Source organism: Camarhynchus parvulus, chromosome 3 (assembly GCF_901933205.1).
Source record: "Camarhynchus parvulus chromosome 3, STF_HiC, whole genome shotgun sequence".
Taxonomy (NCBI): domain Eukaryota; kingdom Metazoa; phylum Chordata; class Aves; order Passeriformes; family Thraupidae; genus Camarhynchus; species Camarhynchus parvulus.
Window position 1 is genome coordinate 41,915,597 of NC_044573.1, and position 18,082 is coordinate 41,933,678.

General features: G+C 37.7%; 1 protein-coding gene across 1 annotated transcript in view; it reads right to left on the reverse strand.

Annotated features, from left to right (window-relative positions):
- Nucleotides 1-737: 737 nt before the first annotated feature.
- EGLN1 (egl-9 family hypoxia inducible factor 1) overlaps nucleotides 738-18,082 on the reverse strand; it is a 34,395-nt gene continuing 17,050 nt past the window's right edge. Inside the window, exons 2-5 of the mRNA XM_030944892.1 lie at nucleotides 8,859-8,978; nucleotides 6,645-6,781; nucleotides 5,245-5,312; nucleotides 738-3,459 (exon numbers count right to left, since the gene is read on the reverse strand). Coding sequence (XP_030800752.1) covers nucleotides 3,395-3,459; nucleotides 5,245-5,312; nucleotides 6,645-6,781; nucleotides 8,859-8,978 — 390 coding nt within the window. The 3' untranslated portion in view covers nucleotides 738-3,394. The remainder of the gene's footprint in view (nucleotides 3,460-5,244; nucleotides 5,313-6,644; nucleotides 6,782-8,858; nucleotides 8,979-18,082) is intronic.

Sequence of the window (18,082 nt, forward strand, 5' to 3'; positions counted from 1 at the left end):
AGGTGCACTAATGCTGGAGACTCATCTGAAGACCCAGGTAACTCTTTCTGAACTAGCTGAAGACAGACAAACACAGGCAGGGGGCTTCACAAAAGCTAGAGTGATGTCAGAAGCCCAGCCGGACAGCTGCTTCCTTGATAACCACACAGCCAATAAAAAGCCAAAAGCTCATCAAAAGAGGAGGAATAGTGTGTGCTATCTCTTACAGTTCTGCACCTGCAGCCTCTACCTCTCTCAAGGGCCCACAATTCATTGGGAGCCATGTAAAACTGAGGACATCCCATGAAACTTTACACATCCTGTTTGAATGTGACTCATTCTGTACCTCACATACCTGTCAAAAGTGGTGAAAAAACTTGAGCTGACTCTACATCATAATCACTCTTCAGAAAGCCTGAAAAGGGTTCTGTTTTTGAGGGAGGAAATCATCAGGAAAATGGTGACCACACCCAGATAACTGTAGGCAGTCTAAAGAAAAAAAGTCCCAAATCCTTCTCCAGAGCAGAATCAGCTCTGATTAAAAAAAAAAAACAAACCAAACCAAAACACACCACCAAAAAAAAAAAAAACCCACCAAAACCAAAACAACAAAAAACCCCAATGCAAACAAAAATCCCAACCAAACACCCACAACAAAACAACCAAAATTCCACATACCCCCTTTATCAGGAGGCATTCATAACTTAGTTGCTACAGAGTAGTTTTAAAAGTTAAAAATATTACAAATAACCACGTAGTTTTCAAGAACCTTTATACATCATCTTTTTTAATTAGATTAGCTTTACAAGCAACTTGAGGAGATGTTTCATAATGAACACTGCTTTTGAAATTACACAACTTTATAGGCAACCTGTAAATGAATCCTGAATTTCTTTGCCTGCTATAGATAAAGGTCTCATATTTCACAGCCAGCTAACATCATGAATAAAAATAGCATTATGAAGCTTTATTTTTAACCAGGACTAGACACATACAGATCATAAGACAGTTTAAAAAATAGTTTTAAAACAAGGACCTGCTTGGTGATGCTCAAGACTGAATATTCAACCGACATGAAATGAACAGTTTCTAAAGGACATGGAAGAAATGGCTGACCTGATTTGTTGACCCTGTTGTAATGACTTACATGGAGTGAAAAATTAAGCACTTTTTAAAACTGTCTGGCAAGCACAAACTTACAGTGTGATTAGAATTTGATACGCTGTTTGACTGCAGCAGTTTGAATTACAGAGGGACTGAAATGAGTTTAAAGGCTTATGCTTACATTTCTAAAACAAAACCAAACTTCTGTTAAAGGCAGTACTAAATGAAGATGAAGTAGAAGAGGTGACTTTTTTGCTTGTTTCACTGGTAGCCTAAAAGCACTGCAGACCAGACAGTAATGAAGATTTGCACTCCTTGGCCAGGTTGGCAGAGGCACTTACAGTAAAGGTATCCTGTCTGTTTCTCTGGGAAGAAAAGAGGAAAGAGGAAGAGAACTGTACAGGGCAAGAACTTACTAAAAAAAGGAAAAGTGAAATCAAAACAAAGCTGGGATTTCTGTTGGTTCTCCTAAATGATATACCAATACTGAATTTTTCTCCCCTTCTGTCAGTTTGTTACTAAACAATTAGCTTTTTCATGTTTTACATGAACAATAGTAATGTTTTTAATAAAAAATTACTGAGCTTTCCATAGAAAGGGTCTTTAATTGAATACAAACTATACAGATGCTAAAATTGTCACAAGTTGTAATATATACAGAAATATTTCTGTACACTCACATTGTTTTGGCTAAGTAAGGAAATAAGGGACAGATAGAAAACTGCAGTGGGTAAGGTGAACAACCCCCAAACTCCTGTAAATATGAATGCTGTCTTTGATAAGTTTGCTTTTGTTTTCTCAAGCTTTTAAAGCTCAGGGAAAAAAAAAGGAAAGAAGAAGAAAAAAAGTCTGTGTCCAAAACATCCATTTCTTAAAAATAAGAATATCACAGTTTCTGCACATCTCACTTTTATTCTGTGATATCTCATCTTCTGGATAAAATAAAAACAATGTAAAAGAAAGCAAATGTTTTCTTACTAAATATATACCTCAGTATTGATCAAAAGGCAGTGCCTTTTTGGGGAAATCCTTCAGCAACAGCGAAAATTTAAAGACGTATTATTGCACAAGGAGCTTACAGAGTGATGCACTTCAGCTTCAGTGTGCTGACCACCTCCTTGATACCATATAATAGATCAAGGTGTCAACTTACAGACTGCATGGGACACCAACATTGGAAAAGGAAATCTAAAAAAGCGAATTTTAGATATTCTATTAACTTATATACAAGGGAAAGGGGGGTGGCAAGAATCATTTAGAAAACGGAGAAAGCTCAAAAAATTTCTGTCAAGTAAGTAAGGAGGTTCTGGGTACCTCTAATAGCCTAGGAAAGCCCTTGTATATTCTTGTAACTCGATGGTATTTACTAGGTCCCCAAAGCCAATGACAGCAACTGATAGTGTCACGTTCACTTAGTGCCAGTCACTTAAAAAACAAAAAAAACCAACCAAACATCCCCCCTCCAAAAATAAAAAAAAAGAAACCAAAGAAAAAAGAAGAGAGACAGAAACTTCCCCTCTGTGGATTCAACATACAAAACCACAAACTGAATGTTACTAATAGCAAGATACTGATTTGCTTTTGTTAATAAGGTTCAAGAGAACATAGTCAAAAAAAAAAACAAACCAATACAGCAGCAATCTTTAAAAGTTAAGATTAGTGTGAGATATGATATAAAACAATCAGATTTTTAGCTGGTAATTAAAGTGCTCCTTTTCTGAATTAAGTTGTAAAAAAAAATTAAAGTGATTATCAGTTACTGGCAACCCTTACATTAAATTAGGTCTTTCATGGCAGAGGAGAACAGTATGAACAGTTTTACAAAAATAGATCCACGTTATATTGGAGAATACTGTAATTTTTTTCCTTTTTATCAGTTTTTCTTTTTTTTTTAAGACTCAATTTTGATAAACTGTACCTGGTCATACAAAAATTACCCAAAATCCAAACTTTTACCATATAAAAAAAGGGAGAGATGAAATGGATTCAGCTGAATGACAGGTCTGGCAAAATATAAGGATGGACAAATTCTATGTAGGGCACTTATTTATGTCCAGATGCATATGGTGTTTCTTACTGATTGCTTATCTTCTTCACATAAGCAGTCACAGGCCTGGAGTCACAATCACATAGTACAATGCTTCAGCAGTCAAAGAACCTTCTTTTTGATGCAACATTGAAACACTGTTTGCTTCCGTATTAAGATGTTTGTTGTTGATTTTCCTTTATCTTGTTATTCACATTCAAAAGTTAATAGATAGCATAGAGATTTATCAGGGCGAACAGCAAGGGGAGTTGCTAAATCAAAGGCTTATAAAACATCTTTCCCAACTGAGTCAGAAGGTTTATTAAGTTCAACCCTCACACCTTTTTCACCTGCAGAAATATGAAAAGGAAAATGGTATTTTTCAGCATTTATCCAAGTACAGTCTAACAGTCTACATCGTTTTCCAGAATAAAATTTTACTATCAAAACACAACATCCCATAAGCAAGAAAAACTCACACATATTCTACATGGCTTTAGTAAGACTGACACTTATCCAAAAAATGAATAGGTTTCTATTTTATGATATTTCATTCTATAATTTCACCTATTATTGTAGAAATAATATGCATCTTGCACAATTCTTGCTGCAGATACAGAGCAAAGAATGCAATTTCAATTTCAATTGGAAACTGAAACCACAACAATATGGTGATTTAAACCCATTACAGAGAAAACCAATACTGAAGGAGGAACTTCTTCACAGAAAGGGTGATTAAACATTGGAATGAGCTGCACAGGGAGGCAGTAGTCACCATCTCTGGCAGCACCATCTCAGTGCCATTATCTAGTTCATAGGGTGGTGTTCAGTCATCGGCTGGATTTCATGACCTCAGAGGTCCTTTCCAACTTAAGTGGTTCAGTGATTCTGTGAAATTTAAACAACCCAGCCTTCCTTCCTTAAGCGCCTGCAGTTTAGGGGGACCCTGGAAAGGGAGGTGGGCAGAAGGGGGAGCACCTTCCCTTCAGGCTTGAGCCCTCCACCCCAGCCATTTCTCGGTAGTCCCTTTGAAAGGGCAGCAGCTGAAGCTGTGCAGAGGCTACAAAGTTCTGATCCAGCAAGGCTGATTCCAGGAGCTGCAGAGTTGCACACTGGTGACATGAAGGCTGGCTCAGATACAGACAGACTTCCTGTGGAGGCCAGGCAGGCTGACTGCCTGGGAAGTTACCTGTGCCTTGCCAGGCATGTGCCACCAAGCCCTGGGGCAGCCTGCCTGGCTGGAGCTGAGGGGTTCCCTTCAAAAGCCAGGCAGGAGCTGCACTGCTCTCACCACTCCCAAAATGCACGGACACTGAGAGCACCAAGAGGGACTTGGCTGAACTGTACACAGTTCTGGGGCTGCTTGGGAGCTCCAGACAGCAATAAATGGAAGTCTCAGCTGGAAATGACTGGCACACGTTTTCAACATCATTGGTTTCAGAGCTCTTGACAAAGCCATGTTTGTGTGTGTGTGTGTCTGTGTGCACTTGTTGTACACCTGATTTTGGGTTATTTTTAAACTATTGTAATAAACACAAAATTGTGATGGCAATTACAAGCATGACAGAAGTCTTAGGCCGTTTCTCCTTATAATGCTAATTTGAACAGGAAAATTAGATCAACTTCCTCTTGGGGGAGAAGCCAGAGAAGGAAAACAGATGCTAGATAGGTGAAATTGGAAATGAAGGAAGTAAGTCCATTCTTTGAATACAGATTTTAATTTTAGGCTTCTGTTTTTCCAATATAAAAATTCTAGTCAAGTAAAGTTGTACTCACTTGTTGAATCCCTATATTCAATCGACACTATTTCCAGAGCTCTCAGTTCTGCAGTGCCTTACAGTCTCTGGTGTATTCATCCTCCATATATATTAGGGAGACAAGAGTAGGGAGAAACTGTATCCCCCATGTAAAAATACTGAGCACCCTCAGGCCTCAGAGGAAGTATACGCAGGACAGGCATTGACCTGAATTTCATGAATCACTGCCCAGGAGTTGAATCCCTGGGTCACCTTCCCTGTAAAACCTGAGTTATGCCACTTTCTCTCTCTTTTTGTGCAGAGGATGGGCCAATGAGATGAGGCTACATTTACCTACTCTCCCACAAAAAAGTAACCATGATATTAAGAAGAGCTTACCTGTTAGATATTTCACTTTAGCTCGTGCTCTTTCATCTGCATCAAAATACCACACTGTTATTGCGTACCTAAGGAAACAGAAGAAAAAAGAACTCCTGAATTATGAAGCAAAATACCAGTGAAACACTTGACATGAAACACAACCTAAACAAGATGATGCTTCCACAGTCTGACAAAGTTTTCATAAACAAGCAGCGGGTTTGGGGCTTTTTCCTACTAGTAGGTATTATCTGGAAAGTCATTGAAAGGGTGACGTTGATGCTCTAAGTTTACACTCTTTTTCCCAATGCTATTTATGGTTCTTGTCCAGAATAAAGTCTCTGCCCACATCACCTTGCCCTGTGACCTCATCTTTTTACTAGGTCAAGTTCATCACTGAGTCACACTGCAGTATCATTTTTTTTGGATATTTGCCACAAGGGACAATTTACTACCCCTTCTTACACGGCTCCTTTGGTTTTCCACTGTCCGTAGAGGTTTTAAATACAAATTGCCATCTATTGAGAAAAGACTTTAAGGAGCTTTAGTAAATGGCATTTCACCATGACTCTTCTGGGAGTAGAGAGGGGGAGGGGAAAGTGGTACAGCTTCTGGAAAAGCTGCAAGAGGATATGCTTCAAGTTTCAAGTTACTTCTTGCAAACGCAGCTGTGTTATCTCACAGCTCCAGTCAATGTTCCGTGCTCTGGCCATCCAAACATGTTAAAACATGGGGAACAGGAAGTCTGGATCAAATGATTTACCTATTGCCACTATCTGGAAATGTCACTTATCATGGGGGATTGGGGGGGCAGTCAATGTAGGTACCTTTAGCATCAACCACTGCCCTGCACTGAGGGACAAAAGAGAGATCAAGTACCCCTGTGTTTCAGATTGGGAACAACTCCTCTAATACGCCATAAAAATATTTGTGTATTGATGGTTGTTTCTGTTCCACAACCCTCACCTAATTCCCAAATTAGATATGGTAGCTTAGCTTGAAAATTATTATTTTCTGACAGCTCCCTGCCAACAAGAGGGAACATTAAACTGAAGTACCCAGTCAATCTTCCAGTAACACAGTAGGATGGTAAGGACAAAAGCAAGTCAGAAGGGTATAAAGCCACTACAGAGAAATAATGAAGATGGCACCCTTTGGCTATGTTGGGGCCTGCATATGGCTCTGTGTGCTCCCACAGAGTTCTGCCAAGCACATGCTCAGAAACTTCCCACCTACACACTCAAGAGGTTTTTTCCAAAATAAGAGATCAGGCAACACTACAAACTCAGCAACACAGTGGAAGCCTAATCACCCATTAGCAGAAACCACTCTCCTTTTTGTCAGGAGTAATAATTCACAGCGTCCTAATTTCTCATTTCTTGCTAAGATAGGCACCATGCAGTAGAGTCCATCACTCCTACCTTGTAGCAAATGCTGGCTGTACTTCATGAGGGTTGCGGCGATCAGACCAGAAGAATAGCAGTCTATCAAATTTGGGTTCAATATCAGCAAATTGGGCTTTACCTTCTGGAAATATCCGAAGGATGCCTCCACTTACCTGCAAATGAAATATTTACAAACAATGCTTGAGAGCCATGTCTCATTGTATTTAAAAATTCTGAATATCACATTTGAAAATATTTCGGACACTTGGAACTGAAACAAAAGCCTTTATCATGTGCCATAGAAATTATGAATCTATGGCTTTTCCATCAATATATTTCATTTAACAAAATGTTTAAACACATTTTTCACTGAATGATTTCAGAATGCTACATCCTTTCATGTTTAAGTAAAAGCTGTGAGTTAGATGGGGGGGTTGATGCATTACTATTAACAAAACAAAAATGGACAAGACTGACTAATATTACACAGGTGGCTAAAAACACCCCAATATAGATGGGAGAAACATTTTATTTCACATCTGAGTTTCACCTTTCCCCATTAAAGAGATTATTTCATTTAACTGCAGTACAAGTTTATGTGTAATTAAAATAAGGAAAGAGTAGGAAACTTCAAACTAAAGCTTGAATCTGTACTACTCATGGTCAATTTAGATCTCTTCCAGGTTTTGAAAACAGTCGAACCTATCTGTGTATGCCTAGAAATAAGCACAAATAGATGGGGTTAACCATATTTAAGTCACACTAACTTCTTCCTATTGATGGTGTTGATGTTGTTAAATCTAACTATAGATGGCCATCATAGACCTTCATGTCATAACAGACTTAACAATGCAAGTACTAACAAGGCAATTTGATATAAATGACAGGGCATCTGTGATCTAAGTCAGCAAACAAGTGACAATTTAGATCCATTTCTTCTCCTAAAAAAGTTTGAGATTCTTTTTTCAATAAACAATATACTTGGTAGTATATTAATTTGTAATTTGAAATAGATTTTGCAGGAAATAAATGCCTTTGTTCATAAATTAAATACCCAGCTTGTAAATTTCTCACAATGATTGTGAAAATGCAATTTGCTGGACTTCTACACTCTGGCATGTATTCTTTTTTTTTTCGAAGAGAGAAACCATAAATCAGCTAAAAATCCCCAAAGCTGCACTTTAAGATGTTTAGTACAATCAGTCCATTTACATGCAAAGATGCTATCATGGCAAAAAAAAATATTTTCTACTTGTAAGATTCAATTTGACATGTCAAAGAGCATATCAGAAACAGAAAGCTTGAAGTGTATCCATCTGACTCAGCTTTCTGATCTATCAGTTTTATGCAAATATGTTATTAGGGAAAAAAGGAAAATAACTCTCGTCTGCAATTTGTGTTGTCCATATGTGGTGGATGCTATGCACAGAATCTGACTGCTCCCATGTACTCTTCCACATGCTACTCTCTTAGCATGATGAAGCATCAGTAGTTTTATCTTGTTTTTTTTTCCCATACACTATGAGAATAAACTTTTCCATCATTAATGGCAGAGAAATTAAAGAATGAGCAAAGCTATCTTTGCATTACTCTTTCATGGTCTCATTAACCTACATTGTTCTTCAAATCTAATTAGTCCATTGAATCACTAGGAAAATTCTTATTAAAAATTCACTTTATCATAGCCACTAGCAGTAAATTCTTAGACTACTCGAACTGTGGTATAAAACTGTTCTACACCCTGTACCTACAGTGATACAAGACTTGTGCTGCTTTGAACTATATATACTGATGTAGCAATGACTGTAACTCTTGGCTTATTTGAAAATGCTCCCAAGCTATGGCATCTTTCTTTTTATAAGCATACTCAAATAAGCAATCTAGTTCCACACAGAGCAAACTCAAGATTCAACAGGAATATAAGGAAAATTTAAAATAAGAATGTATGAAATTGCCTTTCTCAGTGTATATAGGGAGGCATTTACCACTTTCCTCCAATCTTACTGTCAAGAAGGTCCTGCTGACATCATGCAAAACCTTGAAAATAAATGCTTCATCTCTATCTGCTCTCACTAACAACAGAATTAGGGAGGCAAAGGACAACTACAGTTAACACAATGTAAAATCACAACTAAGGCACAGAAATAAGGACATGAACAAAAACCTCAAGCAAAGGTGCAGTAACTATATATATATACACATACATATATATGGAGGTAAAAAACATTTTAGAAAGAAATCATTGCATACCTTGGCATCCCAGTCCTTATTAAGATAGTATATACATGTAACACATCTTCCATCTCCATTTGGGTTATCAACATGGAGCACATAACCTGTTCCATTGCCTGGATAACAAGCCACCATAGCCTGGAGTCAAAGAATCAAATACAAGAATTACTTTTATCTCTGTGTGTGGGAAAAGTGTACATTTTATCTACATTAATTATTAAGTAATTAATACATAAGCAATAGAAAAATTAAACCAGAAATAACGTGCAAAGAAATTTTTTAGCTGTGCTTTCTTTCTAGTTAAAAACTGGTTTAGAACTCAAACAGAAGTTGACAACAAAGGCATGAGAGACACTGAGAGGAACACTTAATTAAGGCATGGAAGGTGGGGCTACTCTCACGTTGTGACTAATCACTCAGACTTCCCTCCCCTGAATGACATGGAAGAGAGGAAGAATGTATTGTGTGTAATTAAATAGCTTCTCCTTGTGATAAGAAATCTTCCAGGCTCAAGTTCAGACAGCTATCTTTTTATCTATTTTTTTTCCCCTGTGTTTCCAATGCAAAGAATTCCTTCTCAAAAAATGCTGTCAAACTTCTATTTTTAGGAGACTTTTAGACAAAACCAGTAGCCCATGTTACTCGATCACCCCAAGAGCATTCTTGGGCTTGTGTTTTGTCCTGTACATAGGAGGTCTTTGAACCTTTGTTGAAACAAACCTACACGTACAACAAAAACATCCTTTTTAGACAAGAAGTGAGAAATGGAAAACAGACACCGAGCAGCAATCTGCAATAACCTTCTGACATCAAACGACTCCCAGTACAGCAGTGTGTTAAACTTCCCATGCTGCATTTTGCTCAGCTGACTTGAAAGCCCCCTGGAAGGCGATTTCTGAGTCTTCAGACACACGGATGTGCGTGTGAAACAAAGTGGCTCTTGCTCCCAGATGGCCTGATTAGCTTGATTAGCTATCAGAGCACGTGGCTGGTTCATTGCACAGCACATCTCTGTATCTTTATGCCTTTGCTAGAAATAATAACTATTTCACTTTTTTGAAAGAGATCAGAACAAAGTTTGCCAAGTCAGGTCACCCACTGTCACCACAGTACTCACAGTGACAATATCCTACCTGCAAGAAATCGCAGCATGAATTAAAAAAAAAAAGAAAACCAAACCAAAAACCAACCAAAAGGTGACTTTCTACCAACAAACCAACATACTGCTAATATCAATGACTGACTGCTGTATGAAAAAGATAATGTAAACAAACATTTCTGTCTAGATTTAGCCCAGTTAAGTTAGAACTCTAAGTCTGAGCTCTGCATTGCAAACTCTTTCAACTCTAATGTAATACACAAAAAAAATTTTCCCAATAAAGTGATTTTTTTGCTTTAGACTGGTAATTTTAATTTCCTCCCCCTCCTTTTATATGCTATAAATACAGCTTTCCACACTTTGTATTACTTGCAAGTGTTAAGGAATACATTCAGTGCAGGTAACTGGATAAACTGTGCCTTGTGCAAACTGAGAAACAGTTTAAAGTACTTGCAGTTCAATCGATAAAATTTTTGAATATCACATGTAAGCAGAATGGATTTTGCTATAGCAGCAGCCTTTTAAAAATCTTTATTTCCATATATACTCTACTAATGGAAACAGCAATTTTTAGTAGCTATGTCTAGGCTGAAATCAGAACACAGTACTTGCCAAGTTGTAAGCCTGTGACTTTAAAGAACCCTAAAAATAAAGCCAAACTTCATTCACATCATTTGGAAGTGACTACACTGCATGAAAAGTATTTAAAAATACAAAATCCAAATATACTTCTAATTTTCATTAGGCTTCAGCTTCCTAGCCTCTTTGCTGTAATCATAATGCCTTTATGATTACAGGCCTCATGTTAAGAAAATTTTACACATATCAAGAATGTGATCTAATATTTGGCAAAGTTGTGACTTATCAGTTTTGCTTCAGGAAGATAAACCCACAGAAATCAAAACAGTGAGTTAAAGATACCAAATAATGTAATAGGGTTCTGTAATTTCCTTTCTTAGGGAAAAAAAAAAAAAGGAAGAAAACAAAAGCAAAGCTGGGCTGGAAGAGGAAGATATTTGGTTTCCACTGAAAGCCAACAATCTTGATAAAAAAGTCCCATGTACCACATAAACCATACCAAGGTCTCATGGAGCATGAACAGTTCTGAAAGCAGATCCAGGTGCAACTCTGGAACAGTATTCCTAATAGCAGGAAAGTTTTACTTTAAGGGGCTTTGCTGAGACATATCATGCAAATTAAACCCTGATACTGTGTGAAAACTAAAAATCTCTCAGAATGAGGTGAACTTTGAGATCAAGCAGCTGGAGCAATGTAAATTCTCATTTTAATAATGAGGAGTTAGACTCCAAGGCAACAAAACAATACTTCACACCACACTGCTGAAGAAATAGAGGACCAACAACACTTTTTGGAATGTCTGAGGAAACACCAGTTGTCACCAATTTCACATAAAAAGCAGCCATATCCATTTCATACAACTATTTGAGTCTAAAATACTTTCAGTTTTTTTAAAAAGACCTCTTGTTTTTCACTTCAGAGTCTCAAACACCTCCTATCATCAATGCCAAGCGACGAGAAACAGTTTTGCTGCGATAACTTATCTAATATGTATTTGTTATAACACTGAGAATCATTCAGCCCTCAGCAGCAAACTGGAAAGCAAATAAATTTGCAACTCAGCTGCTGTAGCATAACATACATTGCCCCTGCCGTGTCCCCAGTTAACACATGATAAGGAAAGGTACAAAATGTAACGATTTATTGGACATGGGACATATATTGCTTTGTGCAACAGTATGAAGTGAGCTCATGCCAAACTGTCATGTAGTGCAAGATTACCCACGTGGACAGGACAAAGAAGTGATCCACATAAATAACAAAGCCTTTGTTGTTTGTTTTAACATTTTACGGTATAAATAAGAAAGCAAAGACATGTATATCAAGAAGTAAGAAAAATTTTTGTCTGTGGCAATTTTTTTTCCCCAAACACTGTTAGTGGCGGTCAGTACAGCCAGGCATTTGAGACCTCGAAGTCAAAGATTCTCTAACATTTTGGGCTATGAACAATAAAGTTCCTAGCCTTCCAAAACAAAGAGACACCCAGTTGGGTGGCTCATCAGCTGTCCCAGAGAAGCAATCAGTTAATTCAACTCAAGGTATTACTTGCATTTTCTTAACAGAAAAGGAGCCTCCTCTTTTGTCCTTCTTGGGCATTACTATTCTTAAGCATTCAGTAAACTTACTTTCTGCAAAGAATGTACTTAAGTTACACTGGATTTGTTCACTCACAGGATTCCTGTGCCAACAACTTTTAATATTAACCTTCTTTAACCCAAGAGCATTCCGTTTTAGGCTGAGCACTCGTGTCTAGCACATGAGCGCTGTCCTAAGATACCCCCTGGAATTCATGAGTAATCAAGAAAGCATGAAGGTGCCCTCCCCACACTGATATCTGCCCAGCTTGTGTCTTATCAAGGCTGAAGTACTCACATGGTAAAGCTCCTGCTGATCCCTATTTGTATACAGATGTTCTGTGTGCAAATGTTCTAAGTCTGGAAAATAAGGCCATCAGATCAAAAAGCAACATTAAGTTGTTAACAGAAGAACTAATTGAAACCACAGATTTTCTGCTAAGAATAGGCATCCTTAGTGTGTCAGACATTACTCTAATTAATAATAAAATGCACAAAGGTAGCATCAGAGGGAATAAACCATATCCATACAGTTTTTTTACTATGTAAAGACATCAACTAAGACAGCCCTGGGAGGCACAGCATAACAGTACAGCTGAAAACATTGTGTTGTTTGGGACTAATCTCAGCCTCTTTTCACACAAATGTATGACAGCCTCTCCCATCTATAAAGAAGGAAGACTTGAAGGTAAACAAACTGAAGCTTTATCTTCTATCCTCTCCATTCCCCTCACAGCTGGATGCCTGAAAGCTTAGGTATCTCTCCTTAAAAAAAAAAGGAAACATCAAAGCAAACTCTTAGGAAAGAGAGGAGAATACCAGTTAAATGAGAACACAAAATTCTCTAAGGAGGGAAAACCCCCAAAACCACAAACATATACTGGAGAGGATGCATGTTCTATTAATCTATTAAATAAATATATTAAATATTTAATATATTTAAACTTTATTGTTAATCTCAGATTAAAGCTGCATCAGTCAAGGAGATGTCACTTTTGCTGTTTGCTGAAGGAACTGCAAATCTCAGTGAGCCAAACAAGATGTCTAAATGCAAGACCGATGACTTCCTACCAAAATTTATCAGATGTGCTCACAAAGACTTCACTGGAAATCCTTGGCATTGGACATCTGACAGATTATTCAAAGAAAAAAACTTCACACACCACTACAATGAAGAACCAAAGAAAAATAGAATTAAATTTAAAAATGACCCAACCCTGTCTGGCTTGTGATGTATTTCTATTTCAAAAATTTATTAATCCCTGACAAACAAGAGCTCCCAGGAAATATATTTCATTTTAAGCACACATCAAGCTATGATTTTTCACAAGTTGAACAAAGTAACAGTCAAATCAAAAGAACAAAAGACTGGTTTAGTATCACCTTCTGTGAAGAGGATCAAGATTACTGACTTACACATGCTAGCATGGTACAACTTGGCTTGGATTCATAAGTGTCCTGGTTTAGGGCAAATTTAGGACAGAAATCCTTCACAAGCATAGACAGAAACTTGCAACTAGAAACAAAATGTCAACAGGGAGAAACTCCTGTCTGCCTTACCCAAAACAGAGCAATCTAAAAAAAGGTAAAATAAACCTGAGATACAGCTAATCTAAATATTTCTATACTAACTTCCATCTGAGTAAAATTTCCTGCTGTTATCCTCCACGGTTTAGTAAGCAATGCTAGAGAATCAAGTTTTCACATACGTCAACAATGTGAAACTAGAAAAGCTGGAGAGAAATATCAGGCCCTGCAAAGATTTTTTATTAAAAATTCATGCCTTGCAGTCATCATCAACTGCAGAACATGCAAGGGAAAAGCAAACTGCTACTTAGCATCTTAAAAATTAATCAAGGCATTACACATCCTCAAGAGAAGAGAGGAAACTCTAAATTAGAAACTAAAATAAAGAAAAAAATTGACATGTTGCAGCAGCTTTGAATCACTGATCTTTAAGCCCTTTCTCCTAATATTAAATTACCACTACAGCCATTCAATTTGTCCATTAGCAAAGGAGTTAGGAACCATTATTTTCTTCTGCATTTTTCTCTGCAGATATGGTAAACACCCAGCTGCAGAGTGAAGGCAAGAAAAACCCAAATACCAAAACAGAAACCAACAACCACCCAAACTAATAAACCCTAACTGCAGCATACACTTGCTATTTGTGCCATCTTCTTGTAAGAACAGAGTAATCTGCTCTTTCAGGAAAAAAAACCAAGCAACTGAAGGCAAGGATGACAAACACAGGTCACCCTCTCTTGTATCCTGCCAAGTTTTAACAGCAAAGTTGGAAAGCTTGGCAAAGTGAAGGCAAACTGAACTCGGAACAGAGATGAAAAATGAACTCAGACAGGAAGAGAGAGAGGAAAAACTGAGAGTTGACATAGCTGCTTACACTATTAATAGAATCAGCACACAGCTATGTACATGGATTACATCTTCCATGACCTTCTAGGGAGTTCAGTAACCTGACCTACGCCCCTCCTTCCCAAGCTCTTCAATGCAATGGCCAACACAAGATTTCTACTTGCTTTGGATAGAACCACATTTCATAAGCATACACAATCAAGCAACGTAACATACCATACCATCAAAAGTTTGGCACAACATATTAATACCTTTATACATTGCTTATTTCTAACTTGCCAATCAGATGCTGATTTCTCAGCCCAAATTTCAGAAAAAGCCTTGCCAACCATCAGTTAATTCCTCTTCAAGTCATGGCTTTATTCCTGTCTTCATTTTTATGTGACATTTACCGGCTCACGACATTCACTTCAAACATCCTAATAAAGTGACACAAGCCAGAAGGCAGCAGTTTCCATGCTGGTTCAGTGGCCACATTCAGCTGAGCTCTCTAGGGCCAGCAGAGCCACATGAAGTTTGGATCCAAACAGCTTGAATGTAACCATGGTGCCACGGAGAAAAAACCAGCTCAGGTATTTTTCCCTGTAGCAACAACTAGTTTGGTACTCTCCCTTTACCATTCAATTCTAATTGTGCTCAACAGCAGGACCACACAAAGTTCATTTTCAAGTATCACTCCTTTAATCCATGCATGCCCATAGACTCCAAGAAATGCTCTTCAGCTCTTGAATTTCTGAATAAATGTGCATATAAGTCTAGATAATTCATCAATTCTTACACATGGCACAGGAAAAAACACAGAACTGCAGTTGCTTAAGTCTGATATTCAGGAAATGACTGTGCACGTGGGATGTGCTTAGGCTTTGATGAATACATCTAACAAATAAGAAATAGGATAGAGAAGCTCTTATGAAACTATCGAGCAAGAGGCATTAGCCAGGGAGAAATGGTATTGACTCTCAACATGGGGACAGCAGAAGGCATGTTCCTTGCATGGAGGCTTTGACTGAGCCCTGAGGAGAGCATGGCAATTGGGGAAACACATCTCCAAAGGTGAGCCCATGAGCAACTGAAACCAGTGCTAAAGACACATATAACAGGAAGATCCAAAACACTTCCCAGCTGAAGTTCTGCGGCTCTCACTGCTACTAAACTGATAAAAGTGCTTAAACATTAATGAGCTTTTCTGCTCTCCTATACCTCAGCTTGTAAAGCTGCAAGTCTCAAATCTCCAAAGGCAAAGAGAGGGCTGAGTCAGCTAACAAACGGCAAGGAAAAAGAAAGACTGTATCTTCTGTAACAGACACAGTGGCATTTTCCAGGCTGCTAGCCAGGTTAGGTGGGATGTGCCTATTCTCAAAATTGTGCCAGTTTAACAAAAAGGTGCTGTTTTAAAATTGAGCCAGTGAAGGCACTGCAAATACACCTGCAGTCCTTCAATCTTATGAAGCCCTAGTTTCCATTAACTTAATCTAACTGCTTATCAGGAAAATAAAATGGAGTTCGAATCTAAAAATGTACACAGAGAGCTGTGTGCACTGACTTAGAGTAATAATTAAAAAAATAAAAGTTTATCTGACATATCTCTAAATACAGACAATGTCTTCAAGTCTAAACCACCTGCATTCCCCCACCCCCCCCCCAAAAAAAAAAAGAGAGAAAAAAGAATCATTTATATAAACACATCCAAGATATGCCAGTGCTTCAAAAAAGGAGTAGCTCCCTCCTCTAAGGTTCAATATAACACAATCTGATAGTTTTGATATCAAAGTCTACTGCAAACTTAAAAAAAAATGTCAACACAGAAGACACAAACAAAAAAATCCCCCAGATATACTTAATTGAGGCTTCCCAAAGAAAGTAGATGAAAAGCACCGTCACCAGAGGCAGAAAGAAAGTTCTTTCTTAAAAGCTGAGGAGCAAACACAACACTTGGCTTTGCAGCTAGGAAGGGTCTAAAGCATACTTGATTGTGTCACTCTAAATCTGTCTAGAGTATGATTAAATAAGTTGACCAATACATTTCAGATTCAAACCACTGTTGAATAATATTAAATATGTTTGTAGAATTGGCAAGCCTCCATGGCTAACTCCCCATTCCCTTCAAGAGAAGCAGACTCATGACTCACTGTTTTGGCGCTGTATAAAAATTTGACAGAGAAGTAAGTCAGTCAACACAGATTTTAAGAGTCTGTTTTTAATTTAACACCATAATTGCTTTGAAATGAATAAAACCATTTAGAAAATAAGTACTTTGAAACTTTTTTCCCTAAGATGGGGCAGAGCTTTCTGCTCTCGCATAAGACTACTCAACTTCCTAGTTTCATCACTACCCATTCAAAAAGGGCACAGAGCAACATCTTTAGAAACTAAAAATAACATAACACTAAAGCAAATTACAACAGTGCACTAGAACAGTATGAAGTCTCATTCAGCTACATCACTTAAAATATATTCTGACAGCACTTTGTGCACACCAGATTTCCAGAGCCAACCAACTGACACCAGCAGGCACGCACAGCACACAAAAAAGCAAGGTTACCTGTTGTTAGATTATTACGTATTATCAGTGAATTTCTTCAGTTGTGTGAGATCTACTGGGTAAACAACAACTGGACTCAACCTTAAGGGATCTTTTTCAACCTTAATGATCCTGTGACACACTACCTTAAAGATAAAGCACACACATTAGCCTAAACACCAAGCCTGGGGACTTCTTAGCACCAGGAGAGGCTGGGAAAGAAGAAACACTAACAATTAAGAGTGGGCAAGAGGTGGTTGCTTTTTGTTTTTCTTTTTGAACCAAACTTTACTGTATTACCTGTGAAAGTAAATGGCTGAGAAATTTGCCATTTAAAGAACGTCACTCATCATCTCTGCCTTTCTCTCTTCAAAACTATACATACTGAGAAGCCTAGAATTTCTTTCCCCTAGAAGATAAACCATACACAATCATTTTGCTAACTGCTAGGAGCGAGATTCATTTCTTACTTAAAACTGCAATTTTGTTTCTGTTTTAGGGAACAAAATAGCCACATAAATGAAATTTAGCTTGTAGGAAAAGTATCTTTATATAAATTTGAATGTTGCACAACTGCATGGGAACAGGATTGTGCGTTTAGTACTAAGTTTAGCCAGATACTTGAAAATATTTGTGCACTGCAAGTTCCTTAAGTTTAGCTAATGTTAATGTAGTTGCAGTAAAATGTCCAAATGTAGGCCTCAGGTACCTCTGGATTTTAACCACAGAAAGATTTACTGTCATAAACAGCATGCCAAGAATGATTTTAAAGAAGGCTTTAAGGCTATTTTCAAGGGGACACACATGATTCAGCATGCCCAAACCTCACATTAAATGCAATAGCATTGACTCTTTAATATTAGAGTCCAGATAATCCTTTGAAATTATTTATATATTACAGAAAAAGAAGTAACTATGCACTGAAATGCTATTAGACATTTATTTATGGACAGATTTAATTTATAGTAGTACTGCACAGAAGTCTGACTAAGGTTTAAAGCCAAACAGCAAAAAGCAGCCTGTAATACGCTTTCAAGCCACCTACAATTTAAATGCAAGAAATGCTGACTCTGCCCATGCTACATTTTATGGGTTT